We start from the raw sequence: 24,598 nt of genomic DNA on the forward strand, positions 1-24,598 counted from the left end.
ATAAAACTAATGAAATCAACAAGATGACTTTTCCATTGTGTAGCTGGGAAGATTCCACCCAGGGGTCTGATATTCACACTGTGAGATATTCACACTACAGGAAATGATCAAATCAAAGGCCCAGTCTAGTTAAGGTAAACTACTAGAGTAGAGAGCTCAGACTGTGAATGTCAGGATTCTTGACTTGTTTAAGGTTACAACTGTGTCATTTAGTCAACTCACTCCTTCCCAACATTATATTGATTCTTAATTTAATTTTGGGTGAAAAGAGATCATAATGTATATTGTATATATGTATATATTTGTTTATTTGAAATATAGAAAGGAATGGGACAAACAAGGGAGGAGGTTGAGGAGAAAGAGGGGAAAAAATCGTAGGAAGGGGTATCAGTGTTCAAGAAGTAATGTACCCACTACCTGATGAATGTAACTGTAACCCCTCTATATCTCACCCAACAATAAAATAGAATAAAAAGAGATAGTAGAATGAAATAGAAATATTAAAGGATTATCATATCATTTTCAGAGCCCAGACTCTGTCTGCCATTTAACTCTCTGTGTGTCTGTCTCTCCCTGACCTCTCTCTCTCTCTCTCAAAGGTACTCATTAATACATCTTCATTTATACTACCAGGTTCTACATACTTGACAAAAATACTTCTTATCAATACAAACTAGTCTTTCCATTATCTCTGTAGGCAGAGATTATAATTTCTTGGGAAAGACCACATATGCTTCACGAAAGAATTCACAAATGACTGATATAATATCAGCTTACTGGAATATTCACATTCCCTTTCAAATCAGAGAAGCATAACTTTTCAAACAAAATAACATCCAAGTAGTCATCTGTTTTATAAACTTTGAAAACACAGTCCTAATAAAGATTCAAACCCAAATTTATGTGTGTTTGGTATATTTCAAAAAAAAACTGATCTAGTAATTTTTTTGTTTTCTCTCTCTTACTGATTTATCTTCCTCTAAGCTTTTTCTTAGAACTGTAAGGTTACCAAAATGTATGAGGAAACAGCTTGTCTAATTAAACAGTCAGCATTTTATATACAGCCAATAATAGCACATTTCACCCCACATGTGAGCACAATTAGATTTTAGGGCCAACGAGTAGACAAATACTCTGAATTTTGAATCTCTTTTTGATCCGTTGCTTCTCTATTTGCCCTAATGAAGATTTTTTGTCCTTGCTACACAGAAGAGGTTTCCAAGAGAACTTTTGAAACCATGATGCTTTGGAAGGGAGTGGGGGGATTAACAGCTCAATAGCAGAGCATCTAAACTGATAAACACACATTTTACCAGCCTGGAGCAACTCTAAATCTTTCACATGGAAAGAGGTTTGGTTTACATAAAAGAACTGGGGGCTCTTTCAGAGTCCTTGTAAAGTTGCTACTCTAGCAACAGCGTTTGCATGTCCAAATTCACCCCTATTTCTTAAAACCTTCCTTCCTCGATCATCTCCAGAATGGCAGACTGACTTTGATTTCAATCAATAATGTAGATTTGAACTATGGAAGTCATTCTGGATTTGAGTCAAGCACGGTCAGGAAGGCATTGGTTTTTGTTTGTTCATTTGTTTTTTGTTTCTTTGTTTTTCTCTGAAGTGGGACCCTTGAGTGTGGGACTGCATCAGTGTTTTTAACAGAAGCTCACAGAATGTAAACAAGTCTACCAGCTGTCTCCCTGACTCTTGGCTTCACTCTGTTTAGGGCTACCCTTTAGGAGCTTGGTAAATAAGTACATAAAAGTAAACCATTTTTTTTTATTTTTTAGGGTATCATTGAGCCAAACACCTCTACAGAACAACTCCAGAATGGGGAAAAGAAAACAGTGAATTAAAATTTAATATTGCATATCTGTATGCTTTACATAAAGTTAAATGTTTGTGTGTGTGTGTGTGTGTGTGTGTGTGTTCTATTTCATTGGTGTAGAGATGAGAATATAGTTGTATCTGTGTCTTGTTAGCCTCTTGCTTGAAGTATGCCCTAGATATCATTATATCTTGGTTCAAACATTTTTCAAAGGAGTGTATTTCACATGGAATTACTTAGAGCACTAAATTGACTAGTCAGTTCCTAGAACTTTCAAGTGCCTTCCTGGTGTTGTATTTCATAATATTTCTTTTTAAATTGGTTTAATAATTCTAATCCTTATTCAGAAATGAGCTTTTGTGGAAAAAATCAATAATTACCTTTGTCACTATTTATTTAATGAATCCATGGAAATACTTCATTAAATTATAAATGCATCATTACTGATATTCTTATAATAGATTTTTGAAATTATGGTGTGAGCCTGTTACTCATTTCAAGGAAGAAGGAGATAATATAGAGAGATCACTACATGTCCAGTGAAATGACTGCTGGTTTTGCTAATACAATATTCATGAGAATTTGCCCAAGACAATCACATTTAATCCTGGAAAATAAGAACATGAAACGAATCCATTTAAATTGTAATTATCCATTGGCAAGAAAGTTTATCCAGTTTTATTGTTTATGTAATTGAAATGACTTACTATCCTGTCAACATGTTTTGAGGATACTGTGTTGAGGAGATTTACAGTTTCTGGAGGGAAGCCTAAATGCTGATATTAAGAGATATGTTTGAGAGTAATATTAATATGAAAATATTAGTTTTCAGGGGAAATGAGCCTTTGGCTATCACTTATACTTAAATTGCTTATCAAGGATTTCATGCAGTTCATACTAGAGTAGAAAGTGTCCTAAGTGGGGGGAGACCTATTGTTCCTATCTACTTGGGCGGTTCTCAGCTCTTATCCCAGCTAACTCTATAAGGTTGAAATCAATGATAGGTCCAAGATACTGAAAATAGAAATAATAAGCAAACATATCCAAGAATAGACACACATTCCTTAAGAATTATTTGTTCTCTAGGCATCATTGACCTGCATTGTTTATTATGTCCTTATTGTGTTACAAAACTTATAAAATCTAGAAATTTTTGCACTGTAACAGACAAGCATTTTATATTTCAAGTGCAGGAAACTCTGAAACCAAAAAGTTTTATAAAAGTTAAACTTGCAAAACTTTTTAGTGAGTTTGGATTTTTTTTTTTAGTTTTGGCACTGTGTTGGTCCTATTCACAGAACTCAAATCTCCTTGGTAAATAGATGTCTGTGGAAAATAGACAATGGCCTTACTATCAAACAAGTTAGAGACAAATGTACTTTAGAAAAAAATCCATCAAAATAGACAACTCCAGAATAACAAATGTCTCCATGCACTCACTACATGGCAAGAGTTGTTTCCTAGGATATGCACACACTGTAAACCTGTTCTGTAGAAGAGTTCTTCCTGACCCCTAAGGAAGTGCATGGACAGTTGACCTCTCTTCAATCACAACTGGTTAGTAACAGCCATTTCTTCACTTACGGACATGAAGAATAACTAGTTCACTTCTGTGCCATAGCACATGCTTCCATTAAGCCACTCTATGTACTCTGCTTGAGTCATACCAGAGCTTGGACCAGCTTGAACTCAGCCAGGGCTTGATGCTTGCAAGTATAAGAAGGATACAGATTCAAATGGGTGTTTTTAGACTTCTAAATCCCATCACTAAAATTTCCTTACCTGAAATTCTATCCAAGAAGAAGCTCACAGCTTTCATACTGCCACTTAGGGTTCCTACCACAGCCACTGGGAAGGAACAGTTGCAAGAAGCCATGTGCTTTCTGTTGTTTTCTTTTTTAAAATAAATTTTTAATTGTAATTAATAGAAGGGTTACATGATATTTGCCAGATAGATGGTGCATTAATTCCCATACATTGATACCCTTTCGCATGTCTTGGTCCCCATTTCCCTCTCCTGCCACCCCCACCCCTCTTCTTGTTTTCCCCTGTTCTCTATCCAATTTCAAATAACCAAATACAAATATATCCAATATATAAGGTAATGAAGTGAGATACTGTAACAATATGAGATAAGCAAGGGACAACAAAAGAGATGAGAGATAACATAGTACCTTAAGGACAACAATCATTCATTATATGGCTTATGTTTCTATATCTTAGAGATCCTTTCATTCAGCATCCTACTATATGGCCTTTTGTATCAAGGTTTTGCTCTATTGCAAATCTCTGCTAGGAGAGCCCAAGGTTTCTACTGATTATGACAAATGAGGGAAACCATTGAGCCTAAGTTCCTTTGAATCTGGCTTACTTCACTTAATATAATCTTTTCTAAGTCTTTCCATTTCCTAACAAATGGGGCAATGTCATTCTTTCTGACAGCAGCATAGAATTCCATGGTGTATAAATATCACATCTTGTTGATCTACTATCAACTGAGGGACATCTAGGTTGGTTCCATATCTTTGCTATGGTAAATAGTGCTGCAATGAACATTGTTGTGCTGGTGGATTTAGTATGTCCTTGTTTCTGGATGGTTGGGTAAATGCCAAGTAGTGAAATTGCTGGGTCATAGGGGAGCTCTAGGTTTAGTCTTTTGAGGAACTGCCATCCTGCTTTCCATAGTGGTTGAACGAGTTTGCACTCCCACCAACAGTGTAGTAGTGATCCCTCCTGGCCACATCCCCTCCAGCATCTGTTGTTATTAGTTTTCTTGATCCTGGCCATTCTAACTGGAGTGAGGTAGAATCTTAGCGTTGTTTTGATTTGCATTTCTTTTATGACCAGAGATGTTGAGTGTTTCTTCATGTGTCTATAGGCCATTTTTGTTTCTTCTTCAGAGAAGACTCTCTTTAACTTTGGCCCATCTGTTAATGGGTTAGTTGTTACTTTGGAGATTAGTTTTGGAGTGATTCAATTTTTTAAGCTGTTGATATATTTTAGATATGAGGCCTTTGTCTGTTGTATGGTTGGTGAAGATCTTCTCCCACTCTTAAGCTTCCTAATTAGTTTACTAGCTATGTCCTTTGCTATACAAAAGCTCTGCAGTTTAATGCAGTCCCACTTATCCAGCCTTTCTCTGATTTATTGTGATTCTTGGTCCTTATTAAGAAAATTTCAACCTGTGCCAAGGAGGTCTAGTGTATCTCCTATTCCTTCTTGTAAAGTTTTCAGAGTGTTGGCTTTTACCTCCAGGTCTTTGATCCATTTGGAGTTAATTCTAGTACAGGGTGACAAAGACGGATCCAACTTTAGTTTTCTGCATGTGCTTAACCAGTTCTGCCAGCACCACTTGTTGAAGAGGCTGTCTTTCTTCCATTCTATATTTTTGGCTCCCTTGTCAAAGATTAGGTGGCCATAGGTCTGTGGTTTAATATCTGGGTCTTCAGTTCTATTCCATTGGTCTTCAGGCCTGTTCTTGTGCCAGTACCAAGCTGTTTTGATAATTATAGCTCTGTAATAGAGTCTAAAGTTTGGTATTGAAATTCCTCCTGCACTGTTCTTTCTGCTAAGAAGTGTTTTTGCTCTACAGGGTCTTTTATTATTCCATATGAAATTACTTCCTCTTTCTCTATTTGGATCCCCTTTATGCTTGCTTCTTGCTGCTTTATTGCACTGGCTAGGAATTCTAATACTATGTTAAAGAGGAGTGGAGAGAGTGGGCATCTTTGTCTTGTTCCTGATTTTAGAGGGAATGTCTTTCTCCACCTCTTCAGTGGCCCAACTGAAATTATCTAACACAAATCTGTGCTGGGTTTCAAACTTCTGGTCCACAGGTCATACTCATGGGTCCTTTGTCTTAACAAACTGTGATATACAAGTGGCCTCAGGTGCTGTAACATCTTTGCTCTGTCATCAGGAAGGCAGGCATTCCTTGTTCTTGAAGATTTCTTTGGATAGTGAAGTTTCACCTTTCCAAGGACTGCTTCCACTGCTACCAAATTCCAGAAGGTTCATATAACATTCCTCAGATGTTGTATTCAAGTCTACTCTCCCTTTAGTTGAGATGAAGTTACATTAACCTTCCACGTGGGGAGGACATTGTTAATACTGACTCTCTTTTGAAATTTGTTTCTGAATATTTCATGTTGGCCTTTTTTCTACTGGTTTGTTCTTTGTTGTTGTCTATTTTTCCTTTGATCCCTACTAGTATTTGATCTCAAGACTCCTTGCGTTGTTCTCATGAATTCTACTACTTGAGCCATACTTCAGGTGAGACCCTTGTTGTGTTAATTTTGAGATAATGACTTGCTGGTCTGAGCTTGTCTGGATGTCCAGCTTTCTCCGTTGTGACAGAACCTCACAAACTTACACATGGAACTATGGCCCCTCCTTATCTCCTCTTCTTGGAAATCTAGGATTACAAATGTCAGCCCCCCTGCTTGGTCTTTCTTCCTTTTTTGACTATCTGGATTCAGGGACTTAGAAATAGTATTTAATGCAGTTCTTCTTTCAAGTCTGGTTTAAGCAATTTTGTGCTCAATTTTATAAAAATGGAAACCAACCATAATCTGATTTTAGACTTGCCACCAAGCTAAACCTGAAACAAATAAAAACCCTTGTTTTAACATCTTAGTACAGAATCAGATTTAATTGCTTACAATGCATAATAAAATGTTTTCAAGTAGTCATAGACTTATCAATATCTATCAACCAAATGACAATATGTATGTGGTACCCAGGAATCAAACCCGGGTCTTCATGCATGCTAGGCCAAACTCTCAGCCCTATTTTCATATTTTAACACACATTTATGTCTTAACATATATTGTTACAGTTAATAGATATAATATATTGCTTATATAAAAAAGGAACTACAGTTTAAAATCAACCTATCCCTCCAGTCTAAAGAAAATAAAAACAATTAAGCATTTAACTACTTTTTCATGAGAGTGCCTGTAGGGATGATAGGAGCCAGAAAGGAGAAAAAGTAAATAAGCTCAGTGTGTTTGCATCAAGAGGACAACCAGTAAACAATGTCACAAATAAAGTATATACCTTCCTTCAATGAATGCAGTCATGCCAACGAATATGCCAACGCTACCCCCGTCCACAACTATGATTCTCAATGTAACCTGGAGCATTATCTGGCTACCTAGTTCAAGGATGAGAATCAAGTGAGGCACCAAGAAAATGTAGTCAAATCCTCCGGGCTTCTCACATCCCCACTTAAATTTCTCTAGGAATGAATGGATGGCTGTCTGTCCTTTAAACTTTCTTCTCCTTTGCCATTTCTTTCAACTAAGGTGTAATGAAAGGTAGGCCATGCACAGCCTGAGGGTCTGGGTTCTGACAGAGGCCTGCAATGCAGATATGGTGCACTGTTCATGAAGGGTAAAAATCACATGCTTTAAGAATTGCTGGCCCCACTTCTCAGCAGCATGAGACACAAGCACATGTTTCTGTTTGTCACTGCATGCTCTGAATTTCAAAGCCAAACGCCAGCACAACTGTACACTGAGAATGATTGATAGTTTTATAGATAAGTTTTTTCAGTTTCACTTTATCTTAAATCTAAAAAAGAAGGGATTGGAATCCTATTTCTAATTCATCTCCATTAAATCACATGACTTGGATCAAGTCTTTCCTTGTAACTCTTACATCACTGTTTAATCATCTATAAAATAAAGATGCTGAAGAAATTTCAGGCTGTTAGCACTGGATGATTTTGTAAATAATGAATAAGAAATGGCACTTATTAAATACCAGTCTTAGTGTCCCATTCTTTTTAGAATGACTTCCTGCATTGTGAGCATTTGGTACTTAGTTCTAAACAGACTGCAGTGTTCTGATTGTTGCCAGTTATTGAAAGAGAGAATCTCAAGTCTAGTTTTTCTTGTGAAATACTAAGTTTTTCTTGTGAAATGGAGAGCGTGACTAAAGGCACTATGGTAAAGAACTTGAAAGGATGTGATTTAATATTGGCAGCTGGGCACCTTCTCCATGGCAGCCTCTGGGAAGAAGGAAACTCAGTTCCCTTGAAAGTGTGTCTTTTAGAATATCAATTATCTATGAAAGAGATCTCTCAGATTTACCCAAATGTCAAGAATTTTGCCTCTCTTTCATTTCACTCGATGCCATTTTTCAGAATTAAAACCAGAGGCAAACATCTGTCATCCAGAGCATTCTCCTGAATATGATCTTGCAATTCTTGAACACTTACTGATCATTCTGAGCTAATGCAGGTTTTTTTTGTTTCTTTGTTTGTCTTCTCTTTTGTTCCAGCATCAAGGCAAAATTGGGGTTAAGTTTAATGTTGGGACAGATGACATCGCCATTGAAGAGTCCAATGCAATCATTAATGATGGGAAATACCATGTAGTGAGATTCACAAGGAGTGGCGGCAATGCCACGTTACAGGTGGACAGCTGGCCTGTGATTGAGCGCTACCCTGCAGGTATGCCAGTGAATATGTATCTGGGGAAGATTTTTATGAAACACAAACTGGAAAACAAAAGCACTGTTCTGTGTCCATTTTTCCAAAATATGATTTTTCGGGGAAACCATCAAATATTTATTGAACTTTAGAGACATGTCAATGTAATGCTGTCTTCAACTGTGTTCTGGCTATCGTTTACCAATGGCATTTTATAGGTGAACTTGAAGGCATGTGCTATCTATCGTTTACAAAATCTAGGACATCAATGAAACAAGGCAAAAAAAAGCACACATAAAAGGCACATCACATCAAAACTTTCTTTTTCTTACTGGATCCTTGCATCTGAAGAAAGGAAAGGCTTTGTCAAAAGTAACAAAATTTAAATTTAAAACCAAGAAAATAGATTATAACACCTGTTTTTTTTTTTCTGCAGAAAGCAAGAGTAGACTACTCTTTTGCTAATGATAAAGCAGAATTGGGATTCAAGAATTGTGTAGGAAGAGCAGGAGGCCAGCAGAGAGCATCAGAATCAGCAGAAATTAGAACAACAGCACTGTCAATCAGTAGATAGAACATATATGTACAAGGAGTCTCTCACTTTCATGTAACCATGGAACTCCATGAGGATTTTGGCATACAATTATCTATTACTCATTTGAAGTCCATAAAAATGATGTTGTTTTATATAGCTTGCTAGAACACAGTATAAAAGAGCCAGTATAAAACAACTTAATTTGTCACAAAGTGATAACCAGATAAATATAGAATTAACTCTCCTGTTGCAACTACCTACCATGTGAAAGAAGAAACTTGATGATATCACGAATGTATTAAATCAGTCCCAATTTTTTCTTAGTACTGACTCACAAACAAAATGTCTGTAGTTTCTCTGATTCATAAAGCTTTCCTTCTTCAATCCCCCATTCTAAATATTCTATAAGACTAGTATTTTGGATAGGTTTATATGTACACATATACTAATTTCATGTAAGAAAAAACTTTTATATGATAAAATTTGAAAGGAAACAAATGGAATAATATGCCCAGGGTCTGTTATAATAGTGGCAAATAATATACACTCAATAAATATTCTCTAAATTGGTCTTCTGGGAATTATCACAACTTTTATACAATAAGTATGTGACCATAGTCCTTCAGTTGGTATCTATAGCAGGATGAAGGATTGGAAGGTCTGAAAGGAAATTAATTTTCAAACATTTTATTATTATACATGCAGCCTGGCTAGCAAATTCCATTGCATCCATGAAAATCCTTGCATATTTGTATTTTTCACAAACTAATATCCATAACCACACTGGAATTATAGAAAACCAAGAATGTTCCCAAAATACAGATTTATCCTCTCCAATTTTATGAAAGGAAGTCATTGCATTTGATGTGATGTAAAGTGGGAAGGATGAAGTCTAGGCGTTGGCACAGGGTGTTGTCTCCTGTAAATGTGAGCTTGGAAAAACAACATTCATTTCGACTGGTAGCAGAGGGTGGCTTCTCAACATCTAACCTTGTTTCAAGAGTTAATGTTTAAAAATCATATGTGTTTCCTAAGTTTTATCAGCACTACCCAACGTTACTTTAAGAATCATTAATAATTTCTGTTATTGTTTGGGGTTAGTAATAATCCTTATCTATGGGGCAAAAAAAAGGAAGTTCTGCTCAATGTAATTTGGGGAATTCTGAGTTAACTAAATTAACTAACTTTTGTTTTATTTTGTGATTTAAAAGTTACCTACATCAGGAGGCTGAGATTTGAGGATAGAGGTTCAAAGCCAGCCCAGGCAGTAAAATGTCCGTGAGACTCTTATCTCAATTTACCACTAGAAAATCAGAAGTGGCGCTGAGGCTTAAGAAGTAGGGCAGTAGCCTTGAGTTGAAGAGCTCAGGGATAATGCCCAGGCCCAGAGTTCCAGTTCCATGACAGACAAAAAAAAAAACTTATGTATATGCATATTTCATCCATTACATTTACAAAACAGAAATATACATATATGCATGTATATGGATATATATATCACTATTAGAGATGATCCAGATCTAAGGTGGTGATGCATTCTATGCACTTTAGTAAATACTTCACATTTAATTTTTCTTCATCTCATAACTTGACTATATTCTATGTATTAACAATCTTATACTTGTATGTACACTAGATACACAGGTAACTGTGTATAGGACCAGGAACCTGGTCTAGTCCCTGTTTTTCTTGTAACAGGCTAATGTCCAAATTTAATACTGATCCTTAAATTGGAGTAGTATTAAGTATTTGAGAAAATATATGCATGCCTATAGATGAATATTTGTTTCATACCTATAATTCATCATGCATCAATTAGCATATGTAAATGAAGGTAATAGCATTATATCTAAGGTACACATCTCTAGACACAGTTGATTCAGTTAGAATCTTGACCATTCAAAGATTCAAAGTGCCCTTTCAGCACTGAGTATTTTAGATAACATTATTAAATCAAGGATGGGAAAAGTTACAAATGTTCTGGAGGACAGTCACAGCAAGGAAGAAGCATATTACTTACTTGTAAAAAATATATAGTGCATATAAGAAAGTATGATATAAAATATACATATAAAAATTTAATGATAGACAAAACTCAGAAAAGTCAGCATGAAAAGTTTTAATTAGGGCCAGGTGCTGGTGGCTTATGCCTGTAATCCTAGAAAATAGGAGGCAGCGATCTGAGGATTGTGGTTTGAAGCCAGTATGTGAAAAAAAAGCTGAAACTATTATTTCCAATTAACCAACAGAGAGTCAAAAGTGGAGCTATGACTCAAGTGGTAATGTACCAGCTTTAAATGAGAAAACTGAGAGACAGCTCTTATGCCCCAGTGCCAGCCCACTTTTAAAAAAAATCACTGCATCTGTATGGATGTCAGCATGATGCTGAAGGAGAAGAAAAAATTATGAAAATTTCAAATGCATCTTTCTCCTGGAACTTCATTGTCAGCCTAGACCATAGAGGCTGAACATATTTTTATAAAGATGAAAGATGTGGGCTGGGAGTTTGGCCTAGTGGTAGAGTGCTTGCCTAGCATGCACGAAAACCCAGGTTCGATCTCTCGGTATAACATACTTAGACAAAAGCTGGAAGTGGTGTTGTGGCTCAAGTGGTAGAGCTCTAGCCTTGAGAAAAGTCCAAGGACAGTGCTCAGGCCCTGAGATCAAGCCCCACAAGTGGCAAAAAAAATGCAAGTTTTTAGAACGAAAAGGTTTTAAATATGGGTTCAATATCAATGTCTAGTGTAGTATGGCTTTTATATTGGTCTGTGGTATGGCTATTTTTATTTTAAAATTTTGAAGGGTGTGGTTATTCACTAGAAGAGCACCTAAACTAATGTTTTTTTTTTTTTTTTTTTACCACCACCTATCATCAGAAAAGCAGGCAAGGAACCAACAGACTATATTTGGTTCCTTTTAAAGTGCCTGCACTGGAAAATATAGGTAATCAGGGTTGAAATTAGTAATTAAGTATAGCACTTAACCTTCCATTATAGGGCTTTGTGGTAAGTGCTTTTCTATGAAGCAATTCATCTGTAGCAACACTATACCTTTAATGAAAAGCACATAACGCATTGGCCAGTGGCATTACCCTGTAATTTTCTGGATTGCTTTCATTGGGAAACTAATTAGTAGAGGTAAATTTTATGCTCTTTTGGAGAATATAAGATATTCCTATATCCAACAGTTCACATTTTAAAATAAATATTGAATTTGAGTAACAGACCTAGTTTCCATTATTTTGTATGTGGAGCTGAAATAATATTGTGTGCAAATTAAAGTTGAGAAAGCCCATGTTTGATGCATGCCAGGTAAAGTTCAAGAATATAATTCATCACTAATCTCTAATTTTCCCCTGGTTACATTATGTGACAAATATTTCCCAACCAAAATAAAGCCTTCTCTTCCCATAACATTAATCCATAAAGCCTAAAGTCATGCCACTTGCCCAAATTCAAGATGACCCTAAACAACAGTTAATTTGAAGATAAAATTCTCAATTCACTTGAATGTCATTGAGTGTCAAATGATGTCTTTTTATACCTGCTCACTGTCAGATATTTCATTCTGTTTCTAGCTAACTAGCATGCACGAAGCCCTAAGTTGGATTCCTTGGGACCACATAAACAGAAAAGGCTGGAAGTGGTACTGATGCTCAAATAATAGAGTACTATCCTTGAGTAAAAGAAGCCAAAGGGCAGTGCCCAGGCCCTGAGTTCAAGCCAAAGAACTGGCAAAGAAAGGGAAGAAGGAAGGAAGGAAGGAAGGAAGGAAGGAAGGAAGGAAGGAAGGAAGGAAGGAAGGAAGGAAGGAAGGAAGAAGGAAGGAAGAAAGGAAGGAAGGAAGGAAGGAAGGAAGGAAGGAAGGAAGGAAGGAAGGAAGGAAGGGAGGGAGGGAGGGAAGGAGAAAATAAAGAGCATGTATCATAGACTAAGTTTACAGACTAGAAAGATTTTTTTCCATGTTGGAAATTTAAAATATTATATATAGGAAATATAAGAATTGTTTCAGATTTAGCTAAGAATGAGATATGAAGTAAAGGGCAAAATAATTCAAAGAGGAATTTTGGAATGAGTATCAAACATTACACTATGAACACAAGTAGCTAAATTAAGGAATATTTTGAAGCATGAACTTATTTTGGTGGACTGCTGAGAAGAAATAAACAGTGATAGTATTCAAAGAACAATTAAACAAGAAAGAGCTATTTAAAAAGAAAAAGACTAAAAGAGAATGTGACAAAATAGGATTACATAATATGACACAATGAAAGATGTCCTATATTGTGACGCACTTTTTACTTGTTTTTTTCTCTCTTTTATTCTCCTTCCTAATTTTTTTTCTTTTCTCTCCTCTGGCATCCCTCCCTCTTCCTTTCTCTCACTTCTTTCCTCTCTCCTCTCCAGCATGGTAATTCTATGGTGCTTCACTAGGAGGCACTGGAAACCTGTGATAGGAACATAGTGAAATTAAAGACAATGATTCTTGATTGCTAAAAGATTAGTCTGCCAAGGTCAAATGAAATGCCTTGACTGTCACAGTTAGTAGTGGAGTTTAATTGCTGTTACTTAAAAAAAAAACCTGTGGAATGTTGTGTTGAGTGCTGAAGGACTTGAAAGTAAGATATGAATTATTCCCAGAAGATTTCATAAAAAAAATAAAAAAGCACAATCATACAATTCATCTGGAAGCTCTTGTGTATTGACTCTAAATTGTAACTTCATTTTCACTGGTAAAAGATAGTAAAATATTTCTGGTCTCAGGAAATCCCTATTGATTGTTTGCCTTTATATCTTACATAATTAGCTTAGATTAATTGATTTATAAATTCAAGTCCAGAATAAGGTATTTGCTTTTTCCATCCAATTTTTATTCAGAGCTTTTTATGTTAATCCTGAAGATTTATTAAATTTGGTAACTTTAGTTCTTCACATTTATATGTTTATTTTACTCTGAGTTGATAGTAATAAGAAATCTACTTCGTTTCATCTGTAACAGTTGAAAGAGCAAAAAGTTCAATGTTCTATTCCAGCTTCTTCATTGATCAAACCACCAAATAGAACTTTGGAAAAGGAATGCAATTTGCTGGAAAACTTTTACTCTGCTAGCTAGTAACTAAGTCAATATTATACTTGGGGACTTTTGTCTGTAAGTTCCACACTTTTTTGTATCTTAGAAACAGAAACAAACATAGAGATTATTGAGTTAATCTTGGAGCATCGTATAGCTAAAAAGTGATGGATTCTATGAACAGATACTTATGTATCTGTTATTCTAATGACCCACACATACTAACTATGAGTTTTAAATAAAACACATGGAATAATGATGATAATAGATCTACAAAAGCAATATTTACTGTGTCTTCACAAAATTTTTCAAACAGTAATACTCATTCCTGGATTTGAAAACTTAAGCAGCAAATTAAGTAAACTTATAGATTAGTAAAGTTAGAATATTAGAATCTTTAATGCTTCTTGAAAGGAAGACTCTTGCCCTAGTTGAAGACTGGCTCTCTGTTCTAGATTGGTAGGAATGTAGTCAGGAATAACCACATGACCCAATGTCACTTCCTTCCTAGAGATTTGAGATCAGAAAAAAATAGAAATTTCTACTTAGCTTCAAAGAAACTGTATCTAAAGTATCAGAAACATAAGATCTATTCTTAGGTTTCTCCATTGTTTTTACATTCTCAATAATCTGAATTTTAAGCTATGTTAGAATATTTTCTCTTGTTGGAAGATATATTAGTTTTTAAAAGTCTAATAAAAGAAAAAAATAAGTACATTAGATGGTTTGATGAGCATTTGATTCTTTGGCCTGTCTTGACTGCCAAATGTAATTACGCAGTTCTTTTCCATATAGTATTCTTTATAGTACACCAAAAATAATTTATGGCATATCAACATGACTGTCTCATTTTTAAAATGAAATGTATACAATTTGGCGCTAAGCTGCTTGTTTTGTTCTATTCTTGCTATGATTTATGGGAGTATTTTTCATGTTCTATCCTAGGAAGCTTGTCAATGAAACTGTAACTTTCATAAAAATGTTTACAATAAAGGCTAAACTATCTGCCTGCTATCAATATTCTGCCCCATTGTAATCAGGGCAGATTCTCACAGAGCTAAATTAATCATTAACTACAAGATCATGCAGCCAAGCATCATTGAGATAGGACAGGGAAGAAAGGTATTAAAGCTTAATCTTTAAAAATAACCAGCAAGAAATAAGGCTCAAAGTGTGGCTCAAATGCTGGAGACCAGCAAAGCCAGAAAGTTAAGCAATTATAAGGTTCTGGTATCGCAAGAAAGAAAACTAGAATCTCTGAATTATGATTCTTAGATGCCTAGTCACCCTTTATCTTCAGGTTTTTATTTTTTCCACCATAAATTGTGTTTAGTTTTAAGTTGCCTCTTTTATTCTTTTTGCCCACTCTTCACCTCTCTTTTCTTAAAAAATGTCTTTTAGGCAAATTAGGATTGGTTTCATCTTCAATTTTTAACTTTTCTCTCCATTTTTTTTTTTTTGCCAGCCCTGGGCTTAAGCTTAGGGCCTGAGCACTGCCCTTGGATTTTCTCAAGGCTAGAACTCTACCACTTGAGCCTCCACTCCCAGCTTTTTGCTATGTATGTGGTACAGAGGAATCAAACCCGGGTCTTCATGTATGTCAGGCAAGCACTGTAGCCCTAGGCCAAACTCCCAGCCCTTCTCTCCATTTTTAAATCACTTATCTTTTGTTTCAAATCCTGAAAGACTTTTTGAGTTTGCATGTGATATAATCAGCAAATTATACCAAATAAATACTTGTCTTCTGAAAGGTCTATGGAAGATAAGTCTGCCTTCCTTGTGTAAGCCAAATAAATATGACTTAAAGGGTTCACATCCCATGTCCTCTCTCTCTCTCTCCCTCCCTCCCTCCCTCCCTCTCTCTCTCCCTCCCTCCCTCCCTCCTCTCTCTCTCTCTCTCTCTCTCTCTCTCTCTCTCTCTCTCTCTCTCTCTCTCTCTCTCTCCCTCCATCATTCTCTCTCTCCTTGCCTCTTTTTCTCTCCTTCTCTCTCCATTCCTCCTTCTCTTTTCATTGTCCCTTCCTCTTTTCTCCTTTCCTTATTGCTCCTTCCTACCTTTCCTCCCTCCCTCTCTCTCTCTCTCTCTCTCTCTCTCTCTCTCTCTCTCTCTCTCTCTCTCTCTCTCTCTCTCTCTCTCTCTCTCTCTCTCTCTCTCTCTCTCTCTCTCTCTCTCTCTCTCTCTCTCTCTCCTCTCTGTCCCTCTCTCTTATAATATCAGCTATAAACAAGAGTGTAGCAGTATCATGAATTTAAATAAGAGTTTCTAAAGATACTGTCTGACATTGCAATGATGGGCTTATCTTAAAAATATAGATAATCAGATTATAAATCCCCCTGCTGGTTATTAATAAACTGATCATATCAGATATAAAAAATTGTAACCACCAATACAAATTAAAGTTTTAAGGAAGTGAGATTTAAAAGGGTTTTAAGAATGAAGATTAAATGCCAAAAATTATACTTTGAACAGTAATAGGCTTTCATAAAATTTCAAATGCTTTTCAGTTGATTTTAATAAGATTTCTAGCTTTTATTTAAATGCTGGTATCTTGCAGTGTAATTATCTGAGATTAATGGAAGATAACCCTTGTTGCCAACTCAATGACAAGATTTTATCTTAATACTGTCCTAATTCATCTGACTGCATATATTCTTTTGAGATTTTATTAAATTTCCCAGAAATTTGTATATATTTTATTATGAATACATATTTGCTTACTTTTTAAATCTATTGTGGGATTTTTAATTATCTCAGCTGTGAATGTCATTATTTGTGCAACAACCATTAACCAGTCTCATGGTTCTCATGTTATTTCCCTTTGGCCACTCATCAGTCTACTCTCTTCCCAGCTTATAAATAAATGTGTGGTCAGAATGAGGCCAAGTATGAAAAAGTTGAAACATCATACGCTGGCAACAAGGACATTTGTAGAATCGCTGTGTCTCTAAGACCTTGATAAAATATGCATATATTTGCAGATATACAGTAAATTATGCATATTAGTGTTAGGAGTCATGGCTCAACATCTTTATGGATCACCTCTATTCCAGGTTATTTTGAGAACATTGAGAATTTAGAGGGGAAAAAATGAAATCTGCCTACTACCCCCTTAATTAACCTTGCAATAATAATCTTCTAGTCCCTGACATAGTCCTCTGGGTATAGCCTTTACTAGCTCAGATAAAAGTATTTTCCGTTAATAGAATAACATTTATACTTCCAATATAGAGAAAACTTATTCTCTCAAATATAACTATAAAAATGTCATAATCCTTCTAATATATGTATTTAAGCACAGATATGCAGCATGAAAAGAAAAAATGTTGATTTCATGTACTTCCTGATAGGATGTTCTGAAAAATATTTCACTGATAGTTTTGTTAATATCTACAGAACTCCTCATCACAATCTAATCAGAGGAAACCCAAACTGAAGATCACTTTACCCAGTCATGATCAATTCTCTTCATAGTGTGAAATGAATAAATGACTGAGAAATGCAGATCTGAGGCAACAAAACACACATGAAAATTCTCTGTAGAATAAAATCTGAATTGGCTCACAGAACGCACACATTAGATTTACTCCATATCTAATTGCTCATATTAATTTATTGATTTTGATAGTTACTCAAAATTTAAGTTGATAGCAGAGGAGAGAGGAGTAAAATAGAAACTATCTGGAACTCCTATTATCTATCACAACTTTTCTAGTAAATGGATTTTTTAAAACTGTTTTATTGTCAGGGTGATGAGTAGAGAGGTTATAGTTACATTTGTTAGGTAGTGGGCACATTACTCCTTGAACATTCCAGGCAAGGCGGTTCACACCTGTAATCCTAGCTACTCAGGAGGCTGAGATCTGAGGTTCAAAGCCAGCCCAGGCACAACACAAGGACCTGAGACTCTTATCTCCAATTAACCTCTAGAAAATGGAAAGTGGGGCTTGACTCAAGGGTAGGGCCCAAGACCCACAACAAACAAAACGAAACAACAACAACAAAAAATATCTATCATTCAATTAATTTTATCGTGCACAAAGTAGCTTAAACAATAAAACTTTGTATCTTTGTGGAACTGTCAGCCACATGTATTTGTTGTGAGAAACCTTATCTTCATATGAAAAATACATTTAGTCCTAGGGAATAGAAATTTAATTTTGTGACAATACAAAGACATAACCTAATTGAATGCAGTGACTACTTAATTAAAAGAGTGATATAATAACTATCAAAAGCCTGAAGCTTTTAAATAGACCATATATTAAAATTTAAAGTCTGATGATGAATATTTTGTCACATTTAGTCTCATGAGTAGAAAAGTTCCCAAAGACAGACTTTCATCTTCAACATTTGAAAGGCTGTTTTGTTTTTAACCTTATGAATTTGACTATCTTAAACAGCCACACTGCTCCCTGGAAATTTGAGAGTAAGTTTCCTCATGATATGTTTTATTGAGGTAATTTGTCATCTTTAATGCATTCTCTGTGTTGGTGGCCAGGAAACTTTAAATGCCTATTGAGAACCCAAAAGAGAATAGACCTACCAGAAGTTCATCTAGATATTAACATATGCATTTCCAATGATGTAATTCAACTAGATTTATGAGATATAAAACTGAATAAAAAAGAGGAACATTTACCTTCTTTTTTGGTTTCTAAAGAATGTCAACTAAATCATAGTGTGCCATAATAATTTTTTCAGGGGCACCTTTGCTGGAGCATTTTTTTTACGGTCCACCTAGTCTTCTGTCTTCTCATTTATTATTTTTGTTGCTCAACTTGGCAAAGAAGCTGGATGAGAGTGCCTCTTGTGCTTAGAAGGGAAACAAACAAAAGAAAAGAAGCTTCCAACTGTACTGCTTCGAAAGAAGGCAGGATTGGTCACAATCTCTGTAGGAAGCAGGCATGGGATAATTAGGCAAGGGCTGTGTTTTACAGAAAGAGTTCAAATAGAGGGTTACATCCATCCGATTGATGCAATGGAAGTAATCAATATTGGATTTGTATTTGGGAGGAAGCGGAACAATAGTTCACCCCACAGCTTAGATGTTCACAAAACTCTTTAAATTTTTTTGCCTTCAAGTAACGTGAAATTCCTTTTTGCAGTAGTGAATTAGAAATACAGTTAGTGATAGGCCTCTGACTGGGGAATTGTGTTGTAAGGTATACACTAAAGTCTATGTAAGTGCACATACTACTTTCATAATACCTCAAAATGATGTTTATTTATTTTATGTGTCAGGGTAGGGTTGAGGGGGGTTAAACTCAGGGCCTGGAAGCTGTCCCTGAACTTTTTAACTCGAAGTTAGCAATGTGCTTCCTGAGCCATAGCTCCACTTCCAGCATTTTGGTAGTTAATTGAAAACAAATGTCTCATGAACTTTGCTGCCCAGATTGCCTTCAAGTAATAATCCTCAGATCTCAGTTTCCTCAATAGTTAGGATGACAGATATGAGCTATGAGCACCTGGCTGGGTATTCATTTTGGGTAAATGTTTAGACATAGAAAGAGTAGGTTATTTATCAAGGCCAAGTATACCAGGTTTACTCTAGTGCTCTGAAGTATTATGCAATATTGCTTATGATGGTGATTTTTATTCGTTCTAGGAAAAATTGTACTTATCCCCACCAGATTAGGCAGTGTCATAATTTCAAAATCCATTAAGAGTTTTGGAATATATTCTATAAAATTGTATGTAGTAAAATAACATGAAATAATAATTGTATAATATTAACATATCATATAATATAGTAATAACATTATTAAATGTATTGTTTTGGCTAATGTATTATTGGTAATTAATATTATTAATAAGAATAATAATGATGACCATCATTATTCCTCCTGGAAGTAAATTTATCTGGGCTGCCATAATTGGGTTCACATACACAGAGGTAAACCTCCCCAAAGACATCCATTCTTCCTGAGCTCAGAAGACTTGTAATTGCTATGCTTCTTTCATCTCAAAATTTATTCCAAGCCATGAGCACTACAGATGCATTCCTAGGACAGACATAATGTAAAGTAAAAGAATGAGGCAGAATGTTTGTTCTGGGAGAATTTAGAAAATGGATCTCTGATACTGAAGGTAGATTTCAAGAAGAGGGAACCAGGTATTTGAGAATCATTAGGATTTTAATACCTGGGAGAGATTAAGCTAGGTGGTAGGCAGACCACGATGTGCAGTTAGCACAGCCTGAGTCAACTCACATTTCTGTCACAGGGCTGAAGTATAATCTGCCTTTTGATTGATTGCCTGTTATATGCCCAGGTACAGGTGAAGTTCTTGAGGAAAGCTCTCTGTCACTTTTCATCAAACATTTTGGGCTTGCCATGATTTCACTTGGACTTTAACCATCCCAGGTGCTCCCTCTCTCTTAACTCCATCAATGACATGAAGTAAAAATTACCACTCAAAGCTGTGCCTAGTGGGACATTCCTAATAGCACTTGGTTTGCTGAAGGAGAAGGAAAGAGAGTTTGAAGCCAACGTTGGTTACATAGTGAGAAATTGGTTAAAATAAATAATCATTCAAGCCACTCCAAACACATGACAATAGAGAAACATAGTATTCACTGTCCTGTGTAAGAGGAACAAACCAGGAGTCTAAACTTTTATCACCTTACCTATACCAAAGCATACCTATGGGGAAAACTACAACTATTGCTTTACCTGCAGGGAATAGAACTAACCTAAGTTAATTATTTCACTGGCAGTAGAGCTAAACTTATTCCTGTCAAGATAGAGAAGCTGAAATTAAAGGAAATCATTATTAGATTTGAAATTTTTTATTTTAATGCATCTAAAATAATTTATCAATGCATAAATCTTGTGTTACATCCTTTTCATAGAGTTCATGTATCTTGAATCATAAGCACATTTTTAGTTAAGATTGATTTTTTCACTTTTTTGCATAAAGATATTTTCTCAAATATTTTTCTATGTTTAGTTAGAAAGCATTGAGAAAAGCTAAACAAGAAGAAGCATCAGAAAATGGATATATTTCCTTATTGTGCCAAGAATAGGCTCATGACATAGCCACATTCATTGCTTACATATATTAAGATTGACATAAAATCCAAAAGCTCCAGCTACCTTTTAAATCCTTCTGTGTGTATTCATTAATTTTTACTGCATCATTGCCTGCGTGCTGTGAGAGATCAGGTAAGCAATCTAGGAATCAAAGAACATCTTGGTTCCCCAGGAGTTTGAGGCAAAACTTGAGAAGAAGGGTAAATTAGAGAATTAGGTACACTATGGGAAATAATTTTAGAATTTCCCTCACAAAGCACAAATATGAGAACTGCAAGAGAGTTGAAGCACACAGGAGGAAAATCCTAATCTATTCTAGAAAGTTTACACATATTGGCTTTTATGAAAGAGAATGGTCTCAAAAACAGAGGTGATTTCAGGTGGCAAAATAATACCAAAAAGGATCATACTATCCTTTAACCAGTACTTGTGGAAACTTTATAACAATACTAGTAATTAAAGTTATGGATCTCTGAATGCTATCTAGACAATGACAACAAATTAAAAAAATGACTTTCCTTGGGCATGTGAAATAGGTCCGGCAGTTAGGGACATCAAATAGGTTTTGATATGAACATATATAAATTTTTATGTTGAGCAGTCTTTCAATTTGGGGTGGAAAGGTACATATAGATGACATTCAGATAACTTCTGGTCTATTTTAAGAAATTATTACTAGATAAGTAGAGGGGACTCTACCTAAGCTTCATTTCTATAAAATGTATATTTCAGAATTCAAGTAAAGTCTAAATCTTATTACATTATACCACCCAAACATCCAACCCTTTGAGTTCCTAGGTGGAGTTATTAAAATATTCGTCATCATTCTTCATTATCCCATGAATGTAATAGCTGAGTCCAATAAGCACTTCAGTTCCCATTTGTTTTCATTATTTATTTTCACTTTCCTTCATTTTGTTCAAATATCTTTCCACTGATGTTCAGTAATTTTTCTCATCGCATTTATTTTATATTTATGCTGCCATTAGTCTAATTATGTAAGACTTCCCTATCTCCCTCTCTCTGTCTCTGTCTCTCTCTCTCTGCATCTATTTTCCTGCAAGCCATGTATATCCATCCCCAGTCTCCAATATTTTAATCTGTCTGCTATACAATCTGCATAAATTACAAGCTGGGAAGCATTAAGAATAGTAAACAACAGCAACAATGACAACAAAAAAACATGACAATTTTCAAAAAACAGTGGCTAACTTATCTCTAATTAATAGCCAGAATTCCAGAAGTGGAATTGATTCAAATAGGTAGAGCACCAGTCTTGAGTGAAAAAGTTCAGAGACAACATCTAGGTCTTATATTAAAGCACCAATATTGGGCCGGGAGTTTGGCCTAGTGATAGAGTGCTTGCACACCATGCACAAAGACCCAGGTTCAATTCCTCCATTCCACATATATAGAAAAAAGCTGGAAGTGGTGCTCCGACTCTAGTGGTAGAGCACTATCCTTGAGAAAGTCCAAGGACAGTGGTCAGGCCCTGAGTTCAAGCCCCACAACTAGCAAAAATAAAAAGCACCAATATTGTCATAGATACACACACACACACACACACACACACACACACACACACACACACAATCTGAGGTTATAACTTAGTGGTAGAGTGATTGACTAGGTATATACAAAACCTGAGTTCTGTCACACTACAGGAAGAGGGAGCTATAGAGTAAAAGATTTAAAAAGATTTTTATATATAAATGATGAAATTAGAATATTTTAATGTTTTATCAAACCTGAACAAGATTGATTGTGTTTGAACAAGAGTTATAATAAGGCTCTTTATATATTCTATATATTTACTTTTAAAACAACATAAACAAGAAAATATTTATGATCATGGCATGGGATGTTAATGAGCTTGTGGTAGCTTTCATATTCTCTTCTAATTCTGTCACACTGAAGAGTCCAATCCATTAAGATTTTCAAGAAAATCTCCCATTAGCTAGAAATTGGACCACATTCTATCCAAAGTCATTTCATTTCTCAGGGACTGCAACCATGTGTAATCTCTACAATCAGTAACAGCCTACAACCATTCCCATGTCTTTCAAACACACACACACACACATACACACACACACACACACACACACACACGTTGTGTCTTCTTAAAAATCATGTAATAAAGCCAGGTGCCAGTGGCTCACGCCTACAATACTAGCTACTCAGGAGGCTGAGATCTGAGGATCACAGGTCAAAGCCACCCCAGGCAGTAAAGTCCATGAGACAAACTCTCATCTCCAATTAATGACCAGAAAACTGGAAGTGGCACTGTGGCTCAGGTGGTAGAGCACTAGCTTTCAGCTAAAGAGCTCAGGAACAGAGGTCAGGCCCAGATTTCTAGGCCCATTAACAACAAATATAGTAATAAATAATAATAATAATAATAACAATAATAATGATAATGTGACAAATTATACCCATGTTCTCTAAGAGTTGAAAACTTTAGTAACACGTTCTTGAGTGCATTATTGGAAGGCGATTTGTTCTTGGGTTTTTTTGTTGGGTTTAGTTTTATTTTACTTCTAAATAATTAAGCACAATTGTTAATCTTCCCATGGTTTTATCTTTTAAGTTCCTAAAATTACAACTTAAAACTATCATGCTTAAAGTAACATTTTCATTTTGGGCAAAAAATAAATTATCTAGTACTATATAAACTGTAATTTTCAGTTAAATGATCAGTACTATATAAGATGCTAAAAAGCTAGCTATTATTAATGTTTGTTATGTTTTGATCTCTCAGGTTAGCTATCAAATAAAATTTCTTTCATAGGAAAATATGGCTTTCTAGATTTTTTTGTTGTTGTTTTAAAGACTAGCCAAATATAGCATCCATCCATGACTATCGTGTCATGTCAGCAGAACTGGGTACCTATCCAGGACTTCCTCCTTTTCCGGTCAGAATGTTGTTTTCTTTTCTTCTTCCTTGAATTCATATACATATATATATATATACACATACATACATATGAAGAAAAATCCCAAAATATTCATTGCACTTTTATTTCCTTCATGTTTTTCTGCTATGTAAAGAACACTACTAGTTTAAGGTGAAATGTTGAAGGACCATAAAAAAATTTGCAGTTTTAGCTTAAGAAACGTAAGACACTATTTCTAATCTATGATTATTGCATTGTGTCTGTGTGTGTGTGTGTGTGTGTGTGTGTGTATGCGTGTGTGTGTGCCAGTCCTGGGACTTGAACTCAGTGTCTAGACAAGTGTCCCTGGATTTTATTTATTTTTTTCTCAATAATAGCACTCTTCCACTTGAGCCACTGCTCCATTTCTTGCATTTTTGGTGGTTAATCAGAGCCAAGAGTCACAGATTTTTCCTTCCTGGGCTAGCTTTGAACTACATTCGTCAGATCTCAGCCTCTGAGTAGATATGATTATAATTCTGAGTCACTAATGCCTGACTTATTTATTGTGAATAGTTGATTGTTGACCCCGTTGGGTCCTACAGTAGGCACTCAAGTCTGCCCTGGCCACAATAAATTAGATATGAGCTTGTGATGAATTCTCCTAAACTGATACTAATTGGAATTCCCTTCAATAAGCCAGTGGAATATAGAGAAATAGTCTTCACTTGAAGTGCTTAGATTCCTTCTAAAATTTTTGTACTCTTAATGCTTCAATGCTAAAAGGTTTTGCCGAAAAAATATCCAGTCATAATTCCTCTACG

At 35.5% G+C, this 24,598-nt stretch overlaps 1 protein-coding gene across 25 annotated transcripts in view; it reads left to right on the forward strand.

Moving 5' to 3' along the window:
- The window catches only part of Nrxn1 (neurexin 1), a 997,953-nt gene that overhangs the window by 835,471 nt on the left and 137,884 nt on the right, over positions 1–24,598 (forward strand). For all 25 annotated transcript variants that reach the window (XM_090336957.1, XM_090336958.1, XM_090336944.1 and 22 more), the window contains one exon: positions 8,111–8,282. In XM_090336957.1, the coding sequence (XP_090193083.1) occupies positions 8,111–8,282 (172 nt within the window). The remainder of the gene's footprint in view (positions 1–8,110; positions 8,283–24,598) is intronic.

Source organism: Megascapheus bottae, chromosome 7, assembly GCF_031878675.1.
Source record: "Megascapheus bottae isolate mThoBot1 chromosome 7, mThoBot2.hap1, whole genome shotgun sequence".
NCBI classification, from domain to species: Eukaryota; Metazoa; Chordata; class Mammalia; order Rodentia; family Geomyidae; genus Megascapheus; species Megascapheus bottae.